The 24,526-nt window shown below is 40.3% G+C and overlaps 2 protein-coding genes across 4 annotated transcripts in view; one reads left to right on the forward strand and one right to left on the reverse strand.

Moving 5' to 3' along the window:
- The window catches only part of PAICS (phosphoribosylaminoimidazole carboxylase and phosphoribosylaminoimidazolesuccinocarboxamide synthase), a 63,532-nt gene extending 41,306 nt beyond the window's left edge, over positions 1-22,226 (reverse strand). Inside the window, exons 1-5 of the mRNA XM_073343195.1 lie at positions 21,839-22,226; positions 15,863-15,949; positions 10,583-11,062; positions 5,948-6,037; positions 5,652-5,747 (exon numbers count right to left, since the gene is read on the reverse strand). Of these exons, the coding sequence (XP_073199296.1) occupies positions 5,652-5,747; positions 5,948-6,037; positions 10,583-11,062; positions 15,863-15,949; positions 21,839-22,226 (1,141 nt within the window). The remainder of the gene's footprint in view (positions 1-5,651; positions 5,748-5,947; positions 6,038-10,582; positions 11,063-15,862; positions 15,950-21,838) is intronic.
- Positions 1-24,526, forward strand: part of PPAT (phosphoribosyl pyrophosphate amidotransferase) — a 71,807-nt gene that overhangs the window by 21,570 nt on the left and 25,711 nt on the right. The window lies entirely within an intron of this gene.

Here is a 24,526-nt window from a genome sequence, read left to right on the forward strand (position 1 = left end):
TACCAAAAAAATCAGTGTGGACTTGTTTTGCTTTTGTCAATTGTTGCTTTGCTTTAGCTTTCTGTACAACATTCACATCATAATGCTCATTTCCTATGAGCCAAGAATCTAGACTGTGTCAGCTTTTTCTGAAATTACTGCTAAAAGTTTAGTGAAGGGCACTCTGGGTATGTTTGCACTGCTGCTGGAAGAGAACCTCTCAGCCTGGGCAGGCAAACTTTCACTAGCTCCGTTTAAGCTGGTGTGCTAAATATAGCAGTGTGGATGTTGCAGCTCTGGTTAGCCAACTGAGCTCAAACCTATGGGGTCAGGTAGGCTTGAAAGTCTGAGTTGCTGCCCAAGCCATAGCGTCAATGCTGTTTGGTTAGTTATTTGCACACTAGCGAGTCTGTCTATCCGTGCTGGGCGTCTCTCTCCCAACTGCAGTGTAGACATAGACTTTTAGACCCCATCTACACAGAGCAAACATCAAGCACACTCTTTTACCTTAGTTCTAATATGCCTTGGCTCCATCAACACTGGTTAGTCAAACCAAGTTATGAGCATTTGCCAATAGCCACATTCAATCTTTACTTTATGCATGATCAGCTTGGTATGAAGCAAGACAGTTTGCTGTGTTCATTGGGGATTAGAGCAGTATAGTAGCAGCTTCTCTAGTCATCTTCTTCATTCCTTCATAGACCATCTCTTCGCATCCCATTTTCTTCGGTTTGTGGGCAGGAATTAGGAGTCTGTTTCATAAATTTCAGTCTCATGTTCGTCATCTGTAGCACAAATTGGCTGCCTAAGAACCTGAAGATGTCGAAACTAGAGAACATTGCTGCAGGGTAAAGAAACTCTTTATTCCTAGATTACCAAGCTTGTAAAAATTCCCTGCAGCTTTTCAGAGAAAATAAAATGCTGGGCAGATCTGTGGCACTGTGTACGTAGGGCTGAGACTCTGTGGATGTATGCATTATTTGACTGTCCAAGTGACTGAAACAGAAAACATCCAGTACTCTGCCTACCCCATTTTGCTGAAATGCATTATGTTAGGATCCGAAATCTGTATCTGTCACCTGTCTTGCCAAAAGTCCTGAGCACCCAGCAGCAGCCATAAAGAGGCCATTTATTTGGGTGTCCGATAAGTATGGATTTAAGCACCAAACTTTAAGCACAGTGTTTTTAAAGTCATGGCCTAGGAACTTAGGAAGATTACCTACAGATCTGCTTGAACTTGCGTTCTAGTAAAATCAAAAGGGTGGGGGAAGCCCTAAGAAAGATTAGATTTATTTATTTATTTTTTTTAAAGCATGTTAGGAAGATAGCTTTTTGGAAGCTTCTTCTCTTTCTTCACTGATCTTTCATATATCAAGACTAAGAGAAATTATAAAATTAAACCAAGTACTTAATATTGTAAGGACCTCATCCATGGTCTTGATAGATAGGTCTATGGAAAATTTGATATACTGGGTCAGAATAGACTAGTTTTACCTCTGCGTGAATTCAGTTTCACCCTTTGTATGAGTAGAAGTAATTGTCCACTCTGAATACGTTTCTAGAATGAACCCTGCCTAAAAGTTGTCTTTAAAAAAAAATCACTGAAAATAAATATATATTTAGTGTTTGATATGGATTCATGAAAAATATGACTAGTTCATGCCCTGTAGCAGAATAAGCAAAACTTAACAATGGATTTAGACTCTCCTGGACCATGGTTTCTCAACCTCTGAGTCATGACCCAAAATTGAGTCGCCAGAATGTTTCAGAGGGTTGTGTGATAGCTCCTCTCTCTTAGGGCTGGCTGGGCTCGCCTCCCTGCTCTAGGCACTGCAACCTCCGGGGTCCGAGTGCTACTCAGTTTTAGCCCAGCTGTCATGATGGCGGGAGCCCTGGTAGACCTGTGAGCTCGGTCATAACTTCACTCTCACAGATTTGGCCCAGTCAGGGGGGCAAGGCCAAACCTGAGTGGCACTGCAACCCCAGAAGTTGCAGTGGCTGGAGTTGGGAGCCAAGCCCAGCCAGCCCCACAGCACAGGAATTGTTACTGTGGGGTAAGTGCTGGGCAGGACCCAACCCCCCACCTGGGGGGTCAGGAGCTGACCAAAACCACTCCAGGGTCTCCCCCTCAAGACTGTTTATTGGGTTGCAACAGGCCATAAACATTTACTAATGGTCCTGAGCCCCAGAAGGTTGAAAACCACTGTCTTAGGCTTTTATTGCCAAAAATTAAGACACTTTTGTAATAAATGCCTTACTTTGGCATCCTCTGCTAGAAAATCCATTGAGACCGCTACTGGAATGCAAAGGTGAAATGGAGAAATTATTAGAAAAGATGATTAAGGAGCAACTATTTTTGGAAGAATTCCTATAAGTAGAGGTATGTGTGGGCTGGTACTTCTAAAAGTAGGCATTATTTAGAGACTATACTTTTTTGGAGGGGAGGAGGGGGAAGACAAATTGAGAACCCTCAACTAATGTGTAGTTGTGGTGAAATGGGCACTGAGGCAATTAGATCAGGATTTTGACTAACACTATTTCATTTTCTTCTCATAACAAAGTGAGAGATGAATCCTGAGCCATAAGCTTAAAAGTACCGTATATACTCATTCATGAGCTGAATTTGTTTAGTAAAAAAGGGAAGTATCAGAGAAGGGGGTCAGCTTATGAATGGGTATAGGGAGGGGCTGTGTCCCACCTCTCCCCCTCTCTCCAATAGAGGAGGCAAGGAGAGGCAGCACAGCCAGAAGGGAAGAGGCAGGGCCAGAGTCCGTCTCCCCTCCCCCCCCCCCCCCCAGCTTCTGAAGCAGCTGCAGCTCCACTACTCGGTGCCACCCACCAGAGCAGGCTATGGCCACGCCGCCTGGCCTGCTGGAGCACGCTGCAGCTGTGCCGCCCAGCCCAGCCCGCTGGAACATCCTCCCCTGGCCCTCCCCAGATAAGGTGGGAAGGGATGGAATGGGGAGAGTGTAGGGGTCCTGTGCTGGGGTGGGGTCATGTTGGGGGTGGTCACAGGGGTTACTCCCCTGACCCCCCCCAGCTTCTCGCCCCCCCACCCGCCCCCCAAAAAATTTCCCCACCAGTTGCTGTCCCGGCGCATGAGGGTAAGCAGCTGGCATGCCGGGACACTTTGTTTATTTAGGTTTACCTCCATGCCTGCGGACTGTTGAGGTAAACAAACCATCTCGGCCCGCCAGCAGCTTATCCTGATGGCCCGGGAGTCAAAGTTTGCTGACCCCTGAATTATAGGGTCGGCTTATGCATGGGTCATAAAAATTTTCCATTTTTACTTATCCATCTTGGGGGGAGTCAACTTATAAACGAACCGGCTTATGATTGAGTATATACGGTAAGTAATATCTAGGAAACTCAGGTATTCATCAAACTTCAAAAGGGGTGTGTGTATGTAATAATTAGGAAGATGCCTAGATGTGACCGTCTGATGGAAGGTTACCTGAATTTCCCTATTTTTGTGAATATAAAATGTAGTATGAACCTTTCTTTGCAAATGTAGTTTCATTTTTTTTAAGGTATTTTTATTTAAACTACAACATCTGAGTCTGTCCAATAACCACGTGCCTATTTGATGCACACAATCTTTTGGTAATATTCTGCTGAGTATGGAGTATTTGTAAAGGACCAGTGGCAGATTCTCAGCTGGTGTAAATTGTCCTAGATCTATTGATTTCAATATAGCTGGGACAACTTATACCAGCTGATGAGCACTCTGTGTTCACCTCATCATTGTTCATCAGTAAGGATAAGATTTATATCACGGATTTCGTGACTTTCAGAGATCTCTGTGACATTTTCCACTTCAGCACTGGAGTGGTGAGGTGCAGAGCTCATGGGGTGCAGAGCTCTCAGCCGCTGCGTGTGTTGGACTCCCTGCTGCAGCGGGGAGTCTGGCTCTCTTCCCCCTTCCCCCCATGGGACTCGGGCTTCAGTCCTCCCCTGTCAGCCCCCTTCCCCCCATTATTTTTAGTAGAAGTCACAGAGAGGTCAAGGGTTTCCATGAATTTTTATTTATTGCCCGCGAGCTGTCTGTGACTTTTACTAAAAATAACCGTGACAGCCTTAATCTTATTCAGCAGCATAGGAGTCTATGAAGTACTGGACTGCACAAGGCTGCATACTAATGCTTCAACCATCAGTTTCTCACTATATGTTCATTTTGAAAATATCAAAAGGTACTACTGCAAAAAGAACAAAAGACCTCCATAATTTCATAATGTAAAAATCATTCTTTTTCCCACCCCATTTCGTTAGCAAAGTAACAAGAAAAATCTGAGTGGTATTATCTTCTGTATTCAGAATAATTAAACTCTTTCTTATTTGAACTGGGGAAGTGCAGGATAGAATTCTTTTCTGGAATAAGAAACTGTGTGCAAAGTGTCATCCAAGAGGCAGTTTTTAGCAGAATTACACTTGAAAACAGTAGTTTTTGAAATGTAAATGCTCACTCAATCACAGTTCTGCCAAACTACTAAATGAAATTTTGCAAGAAGGAATTCATAGTTTGTTTTTTTTCCCAGTGATTAAAATGGCAATGACTAAAGTAATCTATATACACATTACATAAAACAAAACACTACATTTTAAAAAAAGATTGTGAAGTCAAGCACTGAAAAGTTAGGAAATGCCAGAATTAAGGTTGTTTTTGCAGCCTTAATTAAGGTGTATGTGTGTGTGCACATCATGATACAATGGTTACTTGACATGGAAAATTTCAGCCCCAAAGGTTAAAGTTGGCAGAGTTCTGTGCAACTGAAAGCAGGGTCTTATAACGGAAGTCTATCTTAATTATATGTAGCACAACCAGCCTATAATTCCCTTATCCTTTGGGTTCATGCATTCAGATAACATATCCGCATGTAAAATGTCACTCTACACATTTTACAGAGATCTTTAATTTTGATCCACAAGAACTATTCTTACATTCTATCTCTCAAATTAGATTTTTATGGGAAATGACAGCCTGTTTTTCCTTACCTTAGAATCTGAGCATGCTGTTTGTCATGGGGATCTGTAAAGGGTGTAATTATGTGCTTTTATTACACAGGCAGAATTTTAGTGAATTTAAATTAATAGAGTGCAGTTCTCTGCCATTGGTAGATGAGCAAGAGCAATGCTGTCCAACAGAGCATCTGGTTAATCACAAGAAGTAATCTCATGTCTATCACTCAGCTTTCCCTTTTGGTACATGCAAAGCTGCCAGATTCTCTGAAGTAATGGTTACGGAAACCTTATCTGTCAGAAGATTTAAATTTGACATTTAAAACTTTTTGAGCATACTCTGCTTAAAGGCTGAATACTGTGCTTAAGGCTGCCAAAGGAGGTCATGGAGTTTCCTTCCCTGGAAATACTCAAGGCAATACAAAGGCATTCCCACACCTTTCCAGTTAGGTGTTAAGCTTCCCCTTCCCCCCCTGCCAGACAATATTTAGTCCTGAATCTTTGCAAAGAATATGTGAGTATAGAGTACTGTAAGAAGCATATGGTGTATTTTGTGGGTTTTTTATTATGAGATTTGACCTCTTCTCTAATTTTACTATGAATGGGAAGTAAAATATCATACTTAGTTATACCATAGCATATAATAATTCCGAATCTTGGACTGACAGGGTTTATGTAAAACAAAAAGAAATAAAGGTAAGTTCCATTTGACTCACCTAAACCAATATCATCTTCTTCCTTTATATGTGTGGCACCTAGTTCTTCTAAAAGATTTCTTACAGACTTGTCTTCTTTGAATTTGTCAGGGAGCACTATAAATGTATAATGCACACTGAATTAATGAAAAGCATAGATGTCACTACATAAGGTGCTGGTATTCTCTCCTACTTAAAGGATTTGTAGACCGTTACGTTGTCCAATTAGTGTTTCAGAATATCTCTCCAGTGGCTTTTCAGATATAAATTGGCTTACTAAATTGAGGAGTTTATGTAAAATAGGAATTTTTATTTACCTGTGTCAGAAACTTGCTCTATATTTGTGACCCGTAGATCTTCTGACATATTACTAACAGAGTCCTCTTCACCTGTGTCTCCAGGCATTTCTGTGTAAATAATATATTGAATTAGGGTAACACATTTTGCAATAATTCTGTAGTTATGGAAGTTTTACTTTACGTTACCTTTTACAGGTTATTTAATTTGTTAAAAATGAAAAGGGTCTAAAACAGGCTTGTGGGTACCCTTGACAAATACAAATAAATAAACAAACCTGTTAATCACAGCAATTTCACCCAATATTGCTAGCCAACAATGACCAAAGAGAAAATAAACACAGATCTTACCACCATTCCACTCACAAACTTCACAATTCTTCCTCTTTTTCACAAAGCTTAGAAGACTAGACAAGTATTGCAGTTTGCCCTAAAGGTCAACAGATGTAGACTGTTTTGGACCAAAGGAGGAAGTGAGTTCAAAAGTTGAGGGATGGCATTGTTAACTAGATCAGTGGCTCTCAACCTTTCCAGACTACTGTACCCCTTTCATGAGTCTGATTTTCCTTGCGTACCACAGAGTTTCACCTCACTTAAAAAATACTTGCTTACAACCAGACTAAGATCAGACATAAAAATACAAAATTGTCACACCACACTATCAATGAAAAATTGCGTACTTTCTCATTTTTTGCCACATAATATCAATTGGAAAATAAATATTCTTACATTTCAGTGTATGGTATATAGATCAGTATAAACAAGTCGTCACCTGTATGAACATTTTAGTCTGTAATGACAGGTTTCAGAATAGCAGCTGTGTTAGTCTGTATCTGCAAAAAGAAAAGGAGTACTTGTGACACCTTAGAGCCTACAGATTTATTTGAGCAAAAGCTTTCGTGAGCTACAGCTCACTTCATCAGATGCACGCAGTGGAAAATACAGTGGGGAGATTTTATTTACACAGAGAACATGAAACAAGGGGCGTTACCATACACACTGTAACAAGAGTGATCAGGTAAGGTGAACTATTACCAGCAGGAGAGAAAAAAAATCTTTCGTAGTGATAATCAGGGTGGGCCATTTCCAGCAGTTGACAAGAACCTGTGAGGAACAGTAGGAGGGGAAATAAACATGGGGAAATAGTTTTACTTTGTGTAATGACACATCCACTCAGTCTTTATTCAAGCTTAAGTTAATGGTGTCCAGTTTGCAAATTAATTCCAATTCAGCAGTCTCTCATTGGAGTCTGTTTTTGAAGTTGAAGAATTGCCACTTTTAGGTCTGTAATCAAGTGACCAGAGAGATTGAGGTGTTCTCCAACTGGTTTTTGAATATTATAATTCTTGACGTCTGATTTGTGTCAATTTTATTCTTTTACGTAGAGACTGTCCAGTTTGGTCAATGTACATGGCAGAGGGGCATTACTGGCACATGATGGCATAAATCACATTGGTAGATGTGCAGGCGAACGAGCCTCTGATAGTGTGGCTGATGTGATTAGGCCCTATGATGGTCCAGTTCTGCGGTGACCTAGAATCCTATTTTTGATGTCTCCGACTCAAGGAATATTTCCCACACACCTCTGAACAACATACTAACCCACAGAGACCTTCCTACCAACACTGCAAAAAGGAGGATTCTGGGTGGACTCCTCCTGAAGGTCAAAACAACAGACTGGACTTATACAATAGAGTGCTTCTGCCGACGTGCACGGGCTGAAATTGTGAAAAAGCAGCATGACTTGCCCCATAACCTCAGCCGTGAAGAACACAATGCCATCCACAGCCTCAGAAACAACTCTGACGACATAATCAAAAAGGCTGACAAAGGAGGTGCTCTCATTATAATGAATAGGTCAGAATATGAACAAGAGGCTGCTAGCCAGCTATCGAACATCACATTCTACAAGCTATTACCTTCTGATCCCACTGAGGGTTACCAAAAGAAACTACACCATCTGCTCAAGAAACTCCCTGAAAAAGCACAAGAGTAAATCCGCACAGACACACCCCTAAAACCCCGACCGGGGTATTCTATCTGCTACCCAAGATCCAGAAACCTGGAAATCCTGGACGCCCCATCATCTCAGGCATTGGCATCCTGACAGCAGGATTGTCTGGCTATGTAGACTCCCTCCTCAGGCCCTATGCTACCAGCACTCCCAGCTATCTTTGAGACACCACTGACTTCCTGAGGAAACTGCAATCCATCGGTGATCTCCCTGAAAACACCATCCTAGCCACTATGGATGTAGAAGCCCTCTACACCAACATTCCACACAAAGATGGACTACAGGCCATCAGGAACAGTATCCCTGATAATGTCACGGCAAACCTGGTGGCTGAACTTTGACTTTGTCCTCACCCATAACTATTTCACATTTGGGGACAATGTATACCTTCAAATCAGTGGCACTGCTGTGAGTACCCGCGTGGCCCCACAGTATGCCAACATTATCTATGGCTGACTTAGAACAACGCTTCGTCAGCTCTCATCCCCTAATGACTCTACTTGCGCTACATTGATGACATCTTCATCATCTGGACCCATGGAAAAGAAACCCTTGAGGAATTCCACCATGATTTCGACAATTTCCATTCCACCATCAACCTCAGCCTAGACCAGTCCACACAAGAGATCCACTTCCTGGACACTATGGTGCTAATAAGCGATGGTCACATAAACACCACCCTATACTGGAAACCTACTGACCGCTATACTTACCTACATGCCTCCAGCTTTCATCCAGACCACACCACATGATCCGTTGTCTACAGCCAAGCTCTACGTTACAACCACATGTGCTCCAACCCCTCAGACAGAGACAAACACCTACAAGATCTCTATCAAGCATTCTTACAACTACAATACCCACCTGCTGAAATGAAGAAACAGACTGACAGAGCCAGAAGAGTGCCCAGAAGTTACCTACTACAGGACAGGCCCAACAAAGAAAATAACAGAACGCCACTAGCCATCACCTTCAGCCCCCAACTAAAACCTCTCCAGCGCATCATCCAGGATCTACAACCTGTCCTGAAGGATGACCCATCACTCTCTCAGATCTTGGGAGACAGGCCAGTCCTTGCTTCCAGACAGCCCCCCAACCTGAAGCAAATACCAGCAACCACACAACAGAACCACTAACCCAGGAACCTATCCTTGCAACAAAGCCCTTTGCCAACTTTGTCCACATACCTATTCAGGAGACACCATCATAGGGCCTAATCACATCAGCCACATTATCAGAGGCTTGTTCACCTGCACATCTACCAATGTGATATATGACATCATGTGCCAGCAATGCCCCTCTGCCATGTACCTTGGCCAAACCGGACAGTCTCTACGTAAAAGAATAAATGGATGTCAAGAATTATAATGTTCAAAAAGCAGTCAGAGAACACTTCAATCTCTCTGGTCACTCGATTACAGACGTAAAAGTGGCAATTCTTCAACAACAAAACTTCAAAAACAGACTCCAGCGAGAGACTGCTGAATTGGAATTAATTTGCAAACTGGACACCATTAACTTAGGCTTGAATAAAGACTGTGAGTAGATGTGTCATTACACAAAGTAAAACTATATTTCCCCATGTTTATTTCCCCCCCTACTGTTCCTCACAGGTTCTTGTCAGCTGCTGGAAATGACCCACCTTGATTATCACTACAAAAGGTTTTTTTTCTCTCCTGCTGGTAATAGCTCACCTTACCTGATCACTCTTGTTACAGTGTGTATGGTAACGCCCCTTGTTTCTTGTTCTCTGTGTAAATAAAATCTCCCCACTGTATTTTGCACTGTATGCATCCGATGAAGTGAGTTGTAGCTCACGAAAGCTTATGCTCAAATAAATTTGTTAGTCTCTAAGGTGCCAGAAATATGCCTTTTCTTTTAGTCTGTAATTACTTCACTAGTGTTTTTTATGTAGCCTGTTGTAAAACTAGGCAAATATCTAGATGAGTTGATGTACCCCCTGGAACACCTCTGTGTAATCCCAGGGGTATGTGTACCCCTGATTGAGAACCTCTGAACTAGATCATGGACCAGTCTTTTTGTCTTTCAGGGTATGTCTACACTGCAGTTAAAAACCCATGGATGGCCGATGCCAGCTGACTTGAGCTTGGGCTGCAGCGCTGTTTAATTGCAGTGTAAACGTTCCCCAGGCCCTAGCCTGAGTCTCAACCTCTACACTGTAATTAAACAGCCCCTTAGCCTGAGCCCCAGAAGTCTGAGTCAGTTGACATGGGCCATGGATGTTTAATTGTTAAATTCCTTCACATGTGATGCTTGCCTTCTGTGTTCCTTCTTTCAACTCATCTTGTCAATGGTGCAAGAACAGACTCCTCTGATGCTTTTTAATATAGTAACTCCTAACTTCTCTACCACTTTTCAAATATCCTTTGAAAACACCATCTTTTCTCCCTTGCCTTTATGCATCTTTGTTTCTCAATCCCTTTTATATAACAGGAGATAATTAGCTAGTATGAAAAGTTACCATACATTATCTAATTATAAAACATTATCTTACTAACTACCATGCTTCCATTTGGCATTTATTTTTTAAATGTTCAAATGCTGTGTATTTTTTTTTAAATGTCACATCAGTGCTGTGAAACTAATAATTGTAAATAATAGTTTTATAGCTAAGTTCTTACCTAAGGAGTCTTTTTCTGTTTTAGCTTCTATCCATTCTGTAGGCCTCTCACCTTCATCATTATCTGATTTGCTTGATTGCTCTCCAGTGTTGTGTCCCAGAATGGCATCCAGTTCATTAAAAAATTTCATACTTTTACTTATGTTCCCTGAGTCTTGGGCATTTTTTACACTCTTGTATTCATGTTTTAAGTTCTTATACTTTGTTCTGCACTGTTTCCAGTCCCTTTCAATGCCGAATTTTTGAAGCCTAGCAGCAACCTGTTCAAATATTCTTTTATTTCTTACTGTCACTTCAAGCTGTTGCTGGATGTTTTTGTCTGACCATATATGTATTAGAGCTCTGACTTCATTGACAGTCCAGTGTTTTCCTCCTTCATTGGCTACCGTTGGAATAAAAGCTGGATTTTTGGACGTCTCTAATATTGATGTTGAGTTACCTAGATCAGGTGGGGTGGGAGAGAGACACAGGTATGGGTTACCTGCATGAGGTGGGGTGGGGTAGAGGAGGGCAGAGAGAATGAGAGTGAAGGAAAATATTTTATTTTCTTCACAACATTGGAGCAAAACTAGAAATAAAATCAAGGTATCAAACAAAGCTGTTAATGATAAAACTGTATTTTCTGACTTGTAAAGACAGTAATATTATAATGAAACCAGAATGCACTAACTCAAGAGAGAGATTTTTTTGCTGCCCTCCACCTTCAAAAAAAAAAAATTTAACTTTACTTTCAGGAGTGACAGATTTGCTGTTACTAGTACTTTATGATGTAGTGCTTTACGCTTTCATCATGATCTGAAAGAGCTGTAAAAACACTAATAAACTATGTCCCATTCTTGCCAACATTTATACATGTGCTTAACTTTATGCACACGTAATTCCTTTGGGTTTGCACAGGTGCAGAAAGTTAAGTGTAAGTAAGGATTAGTAGAGTCTGAGCCTTAATCCTTGCAAAACAACCCTGTTGGGGGAAACTGAGGCACACACTTGCCTAAAATCACAAGAACTCAATGGAAGAGGTAGGACTAGAAGCCAATTCTTATAACTTGAAGCTTTGCATTTCCTTGATACAGTACAATATAAAAGATTATTATGTGACCAAATCAGAGAACTTACTGTGTATATTAGTAAAAATATTTTTGTTTTATAAACGATTTAGATAATTAATTTCCTTTTCATTTTAAAAGTTTTTCAAATTGTACTTTTGCTAGCAACTTCTAGTTTTCAATTTTTTGGGGAGGTTGGGGGAAGAATATCACAATTTCCTAATGCTGAAACATATTCTCAATATTTTTTTAAATTGTTTTATTTTAGACTTGAAGTCTTAATTGAATTTACTATTAGTTTTCTGATCAAATCAGTTTACTAAACTATTTTATTTTGTACTCCTTTAAAACAATGAAATAGGATTAGGTCTTTCTAATGTTTTTGTAGATTTAGAAAACTCATTGTTTTCCTTTTTTGTTTTCTTAGTGATTTCAATACTTACAGAGAAGTGCAAGCATGGAAGTGAGAGTAATTGGCATAAATTTTGCAATAAGTGTGCTTATGTGACTTTTGCCTTTACAACCATCCCTTTCCAAATAGTAAACCATGCTGTGGTGGTTGGATACTTCAAAGTCATTAAGTTCTGTATGGTGGCAAAAATGACCTTTGCTAGCACAGTCTGATTCAGTGAAGCATACTTATGTGAATAAACCTATTCGGTGATAAACTTGGTCTAGAGGGAATAGTCACTGTGTATGAGTCTCTTTAAGCCATTCTACTCATAAGGAAGCTTTACTAGTAGATAGCATTTCCCCCCTTTTTTATTTTAATAATTAAGTCCCAAGTCAGCATACAGGAACCTCTGCAGCTGCTGGCCCATTGATACACTACAGGTGGAGAGACCACTCCCAGGTGGCTTAACAGCTAGGCTTCCTGCATTTGCGTTAGAGGAACATGGGATTGTTTCTTCTGCAGTTGAGTTGAGCACCACAGGAATAATCGCACTGGATCACAGTGAACACCAAAGAAGCTTGAAGTGGTTGCAGCTCAGAATTATTGGAGTTGCCTTGGCAGCTGGTCTGCTTTCTATTTGTATCTTAGATATTTTTAAGAGGCTATCATTTTGCTGTCTAAGAGCCAACCATTTTGGCTAGAGAGAGAAAGGAAGAAAAGAGCCCAAGGTGCAGAATGGGAAAGTCCTCCATTAACTCTTCACATTCCACAATTCATGACTAAGGAACATGCGATAGTTTGGTAGGGGGGAGGATTGTTTAGCTTTTGCGTCTGGCCAACACTTCTATAGGTAAATCAGACTGCATATGAGCTAGACTTCCAGACTTGCATGACTTGAAATTGTTCTGGATTGGGTCTCAATGGGTAGGTGGATTGAACATAACTCCAGAATTTTTCATTTAGAAAATGTTGAAATGGGATGCTTTGACAAGTCTGAAACCTTTCCCAAAAACTTTTCAAATAAAAAAAATTGTCAAAACTGACTTCACAAGAAGTTATGGTTTTGACAAGTGAGCATTTTTTTGATGGAAAAAGTTTCAAAAATTCCCAACCAGCTCTAAAAAATAATCTTGTCAATGGGATGGTTTTGCTAGCATGGTAATTTGCAAAGCATACACTGTGATTTGAGCCTAAGCCTTATGCACTGACAAATGAAAGACTAAATACCTCACAGTTTTCAGAGCTAAAGCTTTGCCTAAACTTTCTCACAATAGTACCCTTACATCTACACTCCCACTCTACTGTATGCAGGAATTTAAAAACAAATCCAGAGACTGAAGAGTGAAGTCGTTTTTCTTTTTGGGAGGTGCTCAGGTTCTGCAGTGCTGGGCACCAATAAAAGATAGGGCTTATACCTACTCTGCTGTTGCATGGAGGTGCAAATAGTAGCAGCGTGCCCTCTTGAGGGCAATGCTAGGTTTACAATGGTGTCGTTGTGCCAGGCCCACACTCAAAAGAGGCCCATTATGGTTGCCAGGCAGGAGCATTGGAAGCTCCCTAGAAGTGGGGGGAACGACCAGTGCCTGGACCAACGCCCCACCCTCTGCTCTGCCCCTCTCTTCGTGGCCCTACCCCCACTCAGTCTCTTCCCCTGAGGCCCTGCCTGGCGCTTACTCCCGCCCCCGCCTTCCTCTCCCCCCCATTACTCATCATTAAGGCAGGAAAAAAGTAAAGGGGCCATGAACATCTCTTTCCCCCCATTCCAGCACTCCTGTTGCCAGGTGTCTGGTTTTTGCCCAGAAAGTCTGGTCAAAAAGTAGACCTGGCAGTTGACCAGACACTAAAAGTCCAGTAACAGAAGTAACCACAATCAGCCTGCCCACCAAGAGGGTGGGAAGAGTAGCTGCTGCTCCCTTGAGGAGCTGCAGCTCAGCTGGAGAGAGAACCAGCTCCCAAGGACATGGCCCTGGCAGAGGGAGGTAGGTACCAGCTTGCCTCCGGCCCCTGCCTCGCTCCAGGGCCAACTTCTACCCCTGCCCAGCTGTGCTTGACCCCAGCCCCTACCTTACTCTGTGAACTGACAGCCCCCTTCACCCCACCGTTTCTTACAATTATTCCCCATGGGGTTCCACAAATATGTTTGGCGTCAGGCCCACAAAAGGTTAATCTGGCCCTGCCTGAGGATCACAATGCCCATGAGGGAATTCTGCCCTGAGAAGGATGACCGTGTTCTACTGGGGAGTCAGCTTCAGTTTCCAGTAAGGGCTTCATAGGAGCCTCTCAGAGAGAGGTTGCAACAATGATGTGCATCTGTGCCACCCTGCTTTTGAGGCTGTTCGCGCTGTCTGCCAGCTCCTGCCGAAGAAGTCTCAGATGGTTTTGTATCATTGCAACTTCCCCCTAGCAACATGGTGTGCTAGCTTCTGCTAATGCAGCACCTGGAGTGAATCTTGGCCTAGGTTTTAAAAAAAGAATTAGATTTTCTTCCAGGACTCAGTGTTCTGCTCTGTGCCTCAGTTTTCCATCAGTACAATATTCATCTAGATCCTCTATCCCCTTAATCATTAATCTGAGTGTGAATTGTAAGCAAAGCTATATACATCAGGAGTGAAATTCTCACCCCCTTTTGTGCCAAATAAAAGGGGTAAAAAAAGGGCTCTAAAAATCCCAGATCCAGTTGGAAGACCACTCCCTGGATGCAACTAAGGTAATAAACCTTCATATGTTTTAAATAAAATTTCTATTCATCTGGCTTTCAGTTGGAAAAAGTTTCCTACTTAATGAGCGTAGACATGCCTCACGTTCCAGTCAAAAGCTCATGGTCTGTGTTGGAGAAAATGTATATTTGGGTTTTCAGATCCATCAGTTGGTGACTGGCAGGACTAACAGTTCATGAGGACGACTTGCTGGGAAAGCAAATGGTTTACGTTGCTCAAGTCTCTGCTGAACATGAGTATCCTGAGCAAAGGCATTGTTGCAACTAGACAGTTCCCAACTGAGTTGTTGGATCATCGGTGGACCTGTGGATTTGCTTGCCAAACCTCCGCATGAAATGGGGATGCAGCTGCTGTGAATGCTACTGCAGTCTTGAGTTGTTCATTCTACTTTGTTAAATCCCTGCAGATCTCTGCGCTCAGCCCATTTACTCATAGATTTTCCAATTTGTACAGAAATTGCATGACTTGGCAGAAATTCCACAAATGACACATGCCTCACATGCTATCATATGACAGGTCCTCAATTAGTACTTCATAAAATACTCTACTCTAAAATAAACTTAATCTGATTAGCTGTTGCAGGGAGTGGTTTTTGAGGGTGAAAGCTGATATGGAGTCAACAAATTGGTCATGCAGTGGTCATCTGCCACCCATAGTGGTTAACATCCAGTTGTTCATGAGGCTGCAGAAATTTAAAACTAGGAGGAAGAAAGAGAGCAATAATGTCTGTTGTAAAGTTACATTAATCAGAAAGGTTTCAGAGTTACAGCCGTGTTAGTCTGTATTTGCAAAAAGAAAAGGAGTACTTGTGGCACCTTAGAGACTAACCAATTTATTTGAGCATAAGCTTTCGTGAGCTACAGCTCACTTCATCAGATGCATCCGATGAAGTGAGCTGTAGCTCACGAAAGCTTATGCTCAAATAAATTGGTTAGTCTCTAAGGTGCCACAAGTACTCCTTTTCTTTTTATTAATCAGAAACTGACTGCTGATGTACTGAGGCTAATGGAAGCTGTTCCTAGCAAGACACCATTATTTAACTCCTTTTAGTTTTTTCTAAAATGCAATGAGAAATAAATCTAATAGCTGTGTTTTGCTTTTCTCCCCGCACCATCATACTGTACCTAGTTCAATTGGTCTGACATGTGAAATAAAAAGTAATGGATCCTCTGGGACATCCTCATCCTCTTCTAATGCAACTGATATTTCACCTGAAGGGGGTAGGGAAAGAATTTTCTTATAAACAGATATGGAATAAATCTATCTAGACAATATTACAATGTGTAAACTGCAGTCAATTTACAGTGACAAATTTGTTTGCTTGCAAGCATATAAATGTAGGCAGGAAGTAACTGTAATAATGGGATAGATGTGTTAGTGAACTTTAATATATTCATTTTACTGTATTAGAAGCAAATTTTAAAATACATGTAAAGAACAGAGCTGATTTACCCCTTTTGGCTCATATATGCCTTTTTGCCTCTGTTTGTGAGGGATAGTCTATTTTTCAGAATATACATACTACTAGCCTGTCACTTCAAAATAAAAAACAGAAGCAAAAATCCCAAATAAACACCATTTCCAGATGGATCCATATTATCCAAAGCAAGTTATACAACAATAAAACAGCTAGAATTATTGCCAGAATAGCTTTTAAATGTGATAAGGGAAAAACTGAATTAATAAAGTTGGACCAGAACAGACATTTACTTGATTGAACGCTAACCTTTGTTATGGTGTCCCTCCATGAGTTCTGAGAGAGTTATTGTAGCAAACACCAGACAGGTGTGTAAGGCAGGCATGCTTAAGTGAAGTTCAGAATCTACTGAATCTGAAGAATAATTTTGATTAGCCAGGGAGAGAAGATGAATTTGTGTGACTTACCTAGTTGGAATGGCCATCATCCCTTTCAGCATTTCCAAACATCCTATAAACATGTTATGTTTTATTTAGTGTTGATTAATATTAAAAAAAATTTTTTGTTGCTACTGAACAATTTGAGCCATGGATGTCTGTGGGGCAGTGTGACAAAGTTCCTCCTCTACCATGGTGGGTCTTGCGCTTATTGGCAGATTTGCTCATCTTGGAGCTTCACAGCAGCCCTCAGTTTGGCCATTTTCATGAACCCACAGTCCAGGTCAGCTCCTCCTATGTCTGACCAGGAGTTGGGAGGTTTGGAGGGAACCCGGGCCCGCCTTCTATTCTGGGTTCCAGCCCAGGGCCCTGTGGAATGCAGCTGTCCAGAGTGCCTCCTGGAACAGCTGTGCAACAGCAGCAACTCCCTGGGCTACTTCCCCATGGCCTCCTCCCAACACCTTCTTTATCCTCCCCATAGGACCTTCCTCCTGGTGTCTGATAATGCTTGTACTCCTCAGTCCTCCAACAGTATGCGTTCTCACTCTCGGCTCCTTACACGCACACCACAAACTGAAGTGAGCTCCTTTTTAAACCCAGGTGCCCCAATTAGCCTGCCTTAATTGATTCTAGCAGCTTCTTGATTGGCTGCAGGTGTTCTAATTAGCCTGTCATCTTAATTGTCTCCAGAAGGTTCCTGATTGTTCTGGAACCGTCCCTGTTACCTTACCCAGGAAAAAGGGACCTACTTAACCTGGGGCTAATATATCTGCCTTCTATTACTCTCCTGTAGCCATCTGGCCCAACCCTGTCACACAGGTAGTATATTGTTGCACTGCATGTCTAGTCTGTATACATATATGTATTACTTACACAGTGCTGTTGGAATATCTGATATTAACCCCATATTAGACAAAATTAAAAAGGGGTTCAGTTTTCAGAGTCTAAATCCCAAAGTCCCATGACTTGCAATGAGATTTAGGCAGCTAGGCCCAGATTTTTTTAAAGGTGTTCAGACTTTCTGCATGGTCCAAAGGGGTGAAGTCCAGCACAAAATGGGGGCTGGCTGTGGTGGAGAGATACTTCATCCCTCTCTGACCTCGTGGAAGATGCATCCTGTGGCTATTTTAATTTGAGTATGAACTGGTGGGTGTTTTTTTTTTTTTTTTTTTTTTTTGTATTTCTTCCCCTCCCCTTCCCATTCAGATCAGTGGGAGGCACAGAGTGCCAGAGCTACTGTGGGAGAACAGGGCTTCCTATGGATGCAGACTGTGTGTGGTATTTCTCCCCCCCCTTCCTCCCCCCCCACAAGAGTGTTTTCTTTCAGGTCTGCCCCAAAGACCTTTCTAAACACAGAATCATAGAAGTGTAGGACTGGAAGGGACCTCAGTAGGTCAGCTAGTCTAGTCCCCCTGCACTCATGGCAGGACTAAGTAATAACTAGACCAGGGGTCGGCAACCTTTCAGAAGTGGTGTGCCGAGTCTTCATTTATTCACTCTTATTTAAGGTTTCACATGCTAGTAATATATTTTAATGTTTTTAGAAGGTCTCTTTCTATAAGTCTTTAATATATAACTAAACTATTGTTGTATGTAAAGTAAATAAGGTTTTTAAAATGTTTAAGAAGCTTTATTTAAAATTAAATTAAAATGTAGAGCCCCCCCTGGGCCAGTGGCCAGGACCCAGGCAGTGTGAGTGCCATTGAAAATCAGGTCAAGTGCTGCCTTTGGCATGCGTGCCATAGGTTGCCTACCCCGAACAAGACCATTCCTGACAGGTGTTTGTCTAACCTGTTTTTAAAAACCTCCAATGATGGAGATTTCACAACCACCCTAGGCAATTTGTACCAGTGTTCACCTTCTACCTGTCAGAGTAGTTATTTCCTAATGTCCAACCTAAACTTCCCTTGATGCAATTTTAAGCCCATTGCTTCTTGTCCTATCCTCAGAGGTTAAGGAGAAAAAAAAAATTCCCTCCTCCTCCTTGTAACATTCTGTTAGGTACGGTAGAACCGCAGAGTTATAAACAACTCGGGAGTGGAGGTTGTTTGTACTTCTGAACAAAATGTTATGGTTGTTCTTTCCAAAGTTTACAACTGAACATTGACTTAATAGAGCTTTGAAAATTTATATATAGAAGAAAAATGCTGCTTTTAACCATCTTAATTTAAATGAAACAAGCACAGAAACAGTTTTCTTACCTTGTCAATTTTTTTTTAAATTTTCCCTTTATTTTTATTAATAGTTTACATTTAACACAGAACTATACTGTATTTGCTTTTTGTGTGTATCTGCTGCTGCCTGATTGGTGTGTGGTTGACCGCTCAGTTTGTAACTCTGGTGTTCGTAACTGAGGCTTACTGTACTTGAAAACTGTTATGTCTTCCCTTGGTCGTCTTTTCTCTAGACTAAACAAACACAATTTTTTTCAATCTTTCCTCATAGGTTGTTTTCTAGACCTTTAATCGCTTTTGTTGCTCTCATCTGGACTTTTTCCAGTTTGTTACCATCTTTCCTGAAAGGTGGTGCACAGAACTGGACACATTACTCCAGTTGAGGCCTTATTAGTGCGGAGTAGAGTGGAAGAATTCTTCTTGTGTCTTGTTTACAGCACTCCGGCTGATACATCCCAGAATTCTATTTTATTTATATATATATAATTTTTTTTTTTTTTTTTTGGAAAAGCTTGTGATCCATTACAATCCTCAGCTCCCTTTCCGCAGTACTCCTTCCTAGGCCATCATTTCCCATTTTATATGTGTGCATTCTTAAGTGGAGTACTTTGCATTTGTCCTTATTGAACTTCTTATTTACATCAAACCATTTCTCCAATTTGTCATTTTGAATTTTAATCCTATCCTCCAAAACACATGAGCAGAAGAGCAGAAAATCTCTTATGAAATCTTTTCTTTTATGAGAAGTAATAAAATGTCTAGGACATACATTTTAAAGGATGCTGTGTCAGAAAATAGATTTAAAAATTCAGTTAAAAACATTCTTATTGAGAGTTGTCACTTCCATGGGAATTTCCCCACTGACTTTAATGAAATAGGATTGGGCCCATAATGCAGTATTGTGTGACTTTTCTGACTTGTGTATTTTAATGGACAATTCTTAGATACTAGTCTTATCACGGTTTGTCCCTTGTTACCTATATACTAGTTGTAAGTTACATTTATGTTTTAGTGTGTGTGTGTGTGTGTGTGTGTGTGTGTGTGTGTGTGTGTTGTGGCGGAGTTATGGTTGTGTGAATTTTTGCATTTCAATTCTGAACTATTCCTACTACATTATTGCCGTTGACTTTATTTAATTTCTGTGCTTTTTATAAAGAAGAATTAAAACCAAATGCACAAAGGCTTCCCTTATTTCCTTTTCTGTATAGACATTTGAATGTACCACTATTACATCATACTTTTGAAATCAGATTTTTCACATGCCCCAAAATGCAGTACATTCCACCAAGGATGCAATTTTTTAAATTAATATCCTGGATTGGGGTTCATCAGAAAAGCTGGCTGATTATTGGGTCCTTTCTGAAGTTATCTTAAAGATATTAAGGGTAAGAGATGTGAAACATTAATTGAAAATGCCCCTTAATGATTTAAGGTTCAAAGGAAACTAACCATTTGGGCAAAGCAGTTTAAAACATGCAGGATAACCTTGAGTTCAGGGGTGGATTCTCAGCTGGTGTAAAGGTCATAGCTCCACTGAAGTCAATAGAGCTATAGCAATTTATACCAGCTTAAGATCTGCCCCCTGAACTTCTTCCATTTTTAGATTTTTGTTTTAAATAATGCACAGATTACAGTAGTGTACAATTCACAATACATGTTTAATTTATTTTAACTAAATATCTTCAAATGGATGACACGTTATCATAGAACTACATTCATATAAATTTTTAAAAATTCTTTAAGATTAAAAACTAAAAATTTGAGTCTTTTCTTAAAATATGGGAAAAATCACACTTTCCCAACTGTAAGAGATGTCCACTTCCATTGTAGAGGAAGATGTGCAAAGGGACAAACGGGAGTTAGGCATCCAACTCCCCTTTGTGCCTTTGAAAATCTCCCCTATACTTTAATTGATTTTTGTTTTGTAAAAATGATTCACAATTGTAACTTAATCCAAACCTCTTCACATTGTGGGAGCAAATTGGATTCTGATTTGAATCTCTCATCTCTCCTCTCCCCCCCCCCCCCCCAAGATTCTGGTACTGCTGTAGATAATGAATACCAAGGGGGGCCTTTTTCTTGATGTCAGTTCGGATGTGACTGAAATCTTGTAACAGCATCACAGGGGCTTTTGGCACTGTGAGATCACCAACTGCAGCCCTAATCTAGCCTCAAACCTGAACCCTCACCTAATTCTAATTGTGATCAAAACATTGTCTCAGCCTGTCTCTAATTGTCTTGTCTCTTCCACCTCTCCCTGTGATATGGTAAATCCCAGTGTAATGCTAATGATGCTTATGCACACTGAGGGGGTTTAACAGAACCTGATGTGCAACTGGTTTGGTAAATACCACCATTTCTTCGTGTTTAAAAATGTCTCTTAAATTATTTATGTCTTGCTTCAGAATGGTCTCTGTTTATATATTTTTAAACATAACCAATTTTACATGACTAAATACACTAATAGCTTCATTCAAAAATGTTTATCAAATACTCAGTGCACAAATGTAATACAATTTTGTAAGCCATGCATTTCCATTTCATTGTATTCACATACTTCACAATTAATAATATTGCATTTAAGGGGGTAAATCTTAAAATAGTAATAAAAGTATGCTAAAATTAAACATCTCTTTGACTTCAGACCTGACAGTAATTATTTATTTAAAAAAAAACCAAACCAAATTTATAATTGAGTTGGGAAATTTGTAATACAGTATATGCTATAATAATTAGTTTCTTTTTGAACTGAAGCTCTCAAAACCTGTTGCAAAGTATTACAAATTATATTCCAAAGAAAAAATTTTAGATGAATATTAGGACCCAGTTGCACAAGGTACAGAGCCTCTGCAGGACTGGACCTTTCCAGCAGTTAGTGAAATTTGTTAGGATTATGCTGTATTTACAGACTTCGACACTGGTGGTGCTAACCTTCTTTTTTCCCCATCTGCAGGGGATGCATCAAGTCAGTTGCTGTTCTGACTCTGTTTCTAGGGCTATATAATGTGGCTTTTAATCTTACCAGATTTATTGTTTTTTGTGCAAAGACAAGAAATAGAAATTATTTTTTACCTTCAGTGTTCTCTGTGGTAGTGCTTATGTTCAGCTGTCTCTCAGTTGCAGAGCACTTGCCGTTTTCATCCTCTGTTAATTGTGTGACTGGTTCATATTGCAGTATGGCATCCAGATCATGAAAAAACTTCATGGTTTTAGTGGCATCTCCAGAGTTGTGGGCATATTTAACTGTTCTGAATTCATACTTCAGATTTTTATACTTTGCACGGCACTGTTTCCAGTCTCTGCAAACTCCTAACTCCTGTAGTCTTTTAGCAATGTAGATAAATATTCCTTTATTCCTTAGTGTTCCATGAAGTTGCTTTCTTATGTTTTTTTCTGACCAGACGCTTAGCAAGGCTTTAACCTCCTCTTCAGTCCAATGCTTTCCTGCTCCACTCTCCATGTTGAAAGTGACCTGGAAATGATTCACTATTTCTAGCCAAGATTTTGTTTCCTTGGAAACCAGACGGCTGGTTGTCAGTAAGCTCCACAGAGATGAAAGGATCTAGTTTTACTGGCTCAAACTGCCTGAGGGGAGTAACTTGAGAAACTGCCAAATAAGCAGGCTTTATATTAGAAGCAGACAAATAAAACCGCTCCTGCACAAATGAAGTGTAATCTAGTACCCAGTATTCCACAAGATAAAAAATAAACTCAGGGTGTCTACTTGCTTTAACCCTTTTTATGAACAATGTTTTAAGTATGATCACTCTTTTTAATGAATATTTTAAGAAAGAAAGTAAATGCATTCTTTTTTTTAAGATTATGTCGTGTTGTAGTTTGTTAGGAATTAATTCGACATTGTAGCAGTTTTTGTTTGCAGCCAGTTTTACATTTTGGAACCTAAAAGATGTTGGTAAGAGTTCTCATTAAGTTACAAATTATGATTGCATTTGGTATTTTATTAGCATTAAAAATACACATTGGAATCATCCACGTTTTAAATTGTGTGCCTGTATTTTATAAAACTCCTATTTTATTCTAGCATTGTTCATGAGTACAACTGAGCTAAACAAAAAAGCTGAAAACTAAGGGCAGGTCTACACTACTGCACTACATCGGCGCAGCTGTATTGCGTCTGGTGAGGATGCACTATGCTGACAGGAGAGTGCTCTCCCATCAGCATAATTACTCCACTTCGGCTAGAAGTGGAAGCTATGTTGATGAGAGAGCACACTCTTGTCAGCATAGCGCCAGTGTGGACAGCAAAAAACTTGAGTTGCCTTGGGAGAGCGGGGGACTTTTTCACACACCTGAATGATGTAAGCTAGGTCGACTTAAGCAGTAGAGTAGACCTGCTCTAAGGCTAAAGAGGTATGATGGTATAGGCTGCATGTTAATGAAACTGACCTTTTTAGCGCCATATGGGTACTGTACTAAGGACCAAATCCTAGTTCCTGCCCGCAGCTCAGGTATATGGGCTCTATGCTGGAGAACTCTAAGGAAAGCAAAAGGGGAGAACAGAATCTCATAGACTAGAAGCGGAGGCCCCTTGCTGCATATTTTCACTAGAGTAAGGAGGTTGCTTGGCTTGGTTAGTTGATCTGCACAGCCATGATTCTACCAGTTCCACTCCTTTCCCAGCCATTACTGACTTCAAAAGTACCTATTGAGTATTGTTTTGCTGGATGGGGTACAGAGCCCCTGCCAAGCTTTGCACAGCCTATCTCAGAGGGTTGACTGCCTATTAGGGTGTGTGTGTGTGTGTGTGTGTTGGGGGAGACGGGGGTTGCCGGGGCGGGGGGAGGTGGTGAGGGTTGGATTCAGAATTTTAATCAGTGAAAATCAGAGGCATTACACTGAAGGTTAACTGCAACCATCCTTTATTTGATTTTGCTATGATATTTGGAGGGCCATGATCAACATAGAAATGGCCTAAATTTTAAAAACTGTGTTTAAAGTCGATGAGTGTACTGTACCCACCTTTAAGTTTTTCTGTCAATTTTTGTGTCTACAGATGCATTTTTCTGAGCAAAGTAAACTGGTGAGGGCAGGAAAGAATTTTTTCTGTAACTTCTTTGTTATAATAACATTTGGTAGTACAAGAAACAATAGCAAATAATTTTTTGCACAAAAGTGTTCGTCTTAGGGTTGTCAACGATTTTTAAAAAATCACAATTATGAGGTTAAAACAAACGGAATACAAAATTTGCTCAATTTGTATTTTTTATGTCAAATATTTGTACTGTAAAAAAATTTAAAAACTAGTATTTTTCAATCAATCTCGTACAAGTACAGTACTCATACTGTAATGCAATCTCTTTATCGTGAAAGTGAAATTTACAGATGTCAATTTGTTTTGTTTTTGAGTACAGCTATGTTAAAAAATGCAAAACTTTAGAGCCTACAAGTCAAAGCATGAAGGGGCATACAAATGTTTAACGTAACTGGCACATAAATACCTTGCAACGCCAGCTACAACAGTGTGATGCAAATGCCTGTTCTCACTTTCAGGTGATATTGTATATAAGAAGAGGGCAGCATTATCTCTAATAAATGTAAACAAACTTGTTTTGTTTTACTGATTTGGCTAAACAAGAAGTAGGACTGAGTAGACTTGTATGAGGTGAATTGAAAAATGTTGTTTCTTTTCTTTATTACAGTTCAAATATTTGTAACCAAAAATAATAAGTGAGCACTGTACACTTTGTATTCTATGTTGTAATTGAAATCAATACATTTGAAAATGTAGAAAAAATCCAA

This window comes from Lepidochelys kempii, chromosome 4 (assembly GCF_965140285.1).
Source record: "Lepidochelys kempii isolate rLepKem1 chromosome 4, rLepKem1.hap1, whole genome shotgun sequence".
Taxonomy (NCBI): Eukaryota; Metazoa; Chordata; order Testudines; family Cheloniidae; genus Lepidochelys; species Lepidochelys kempii.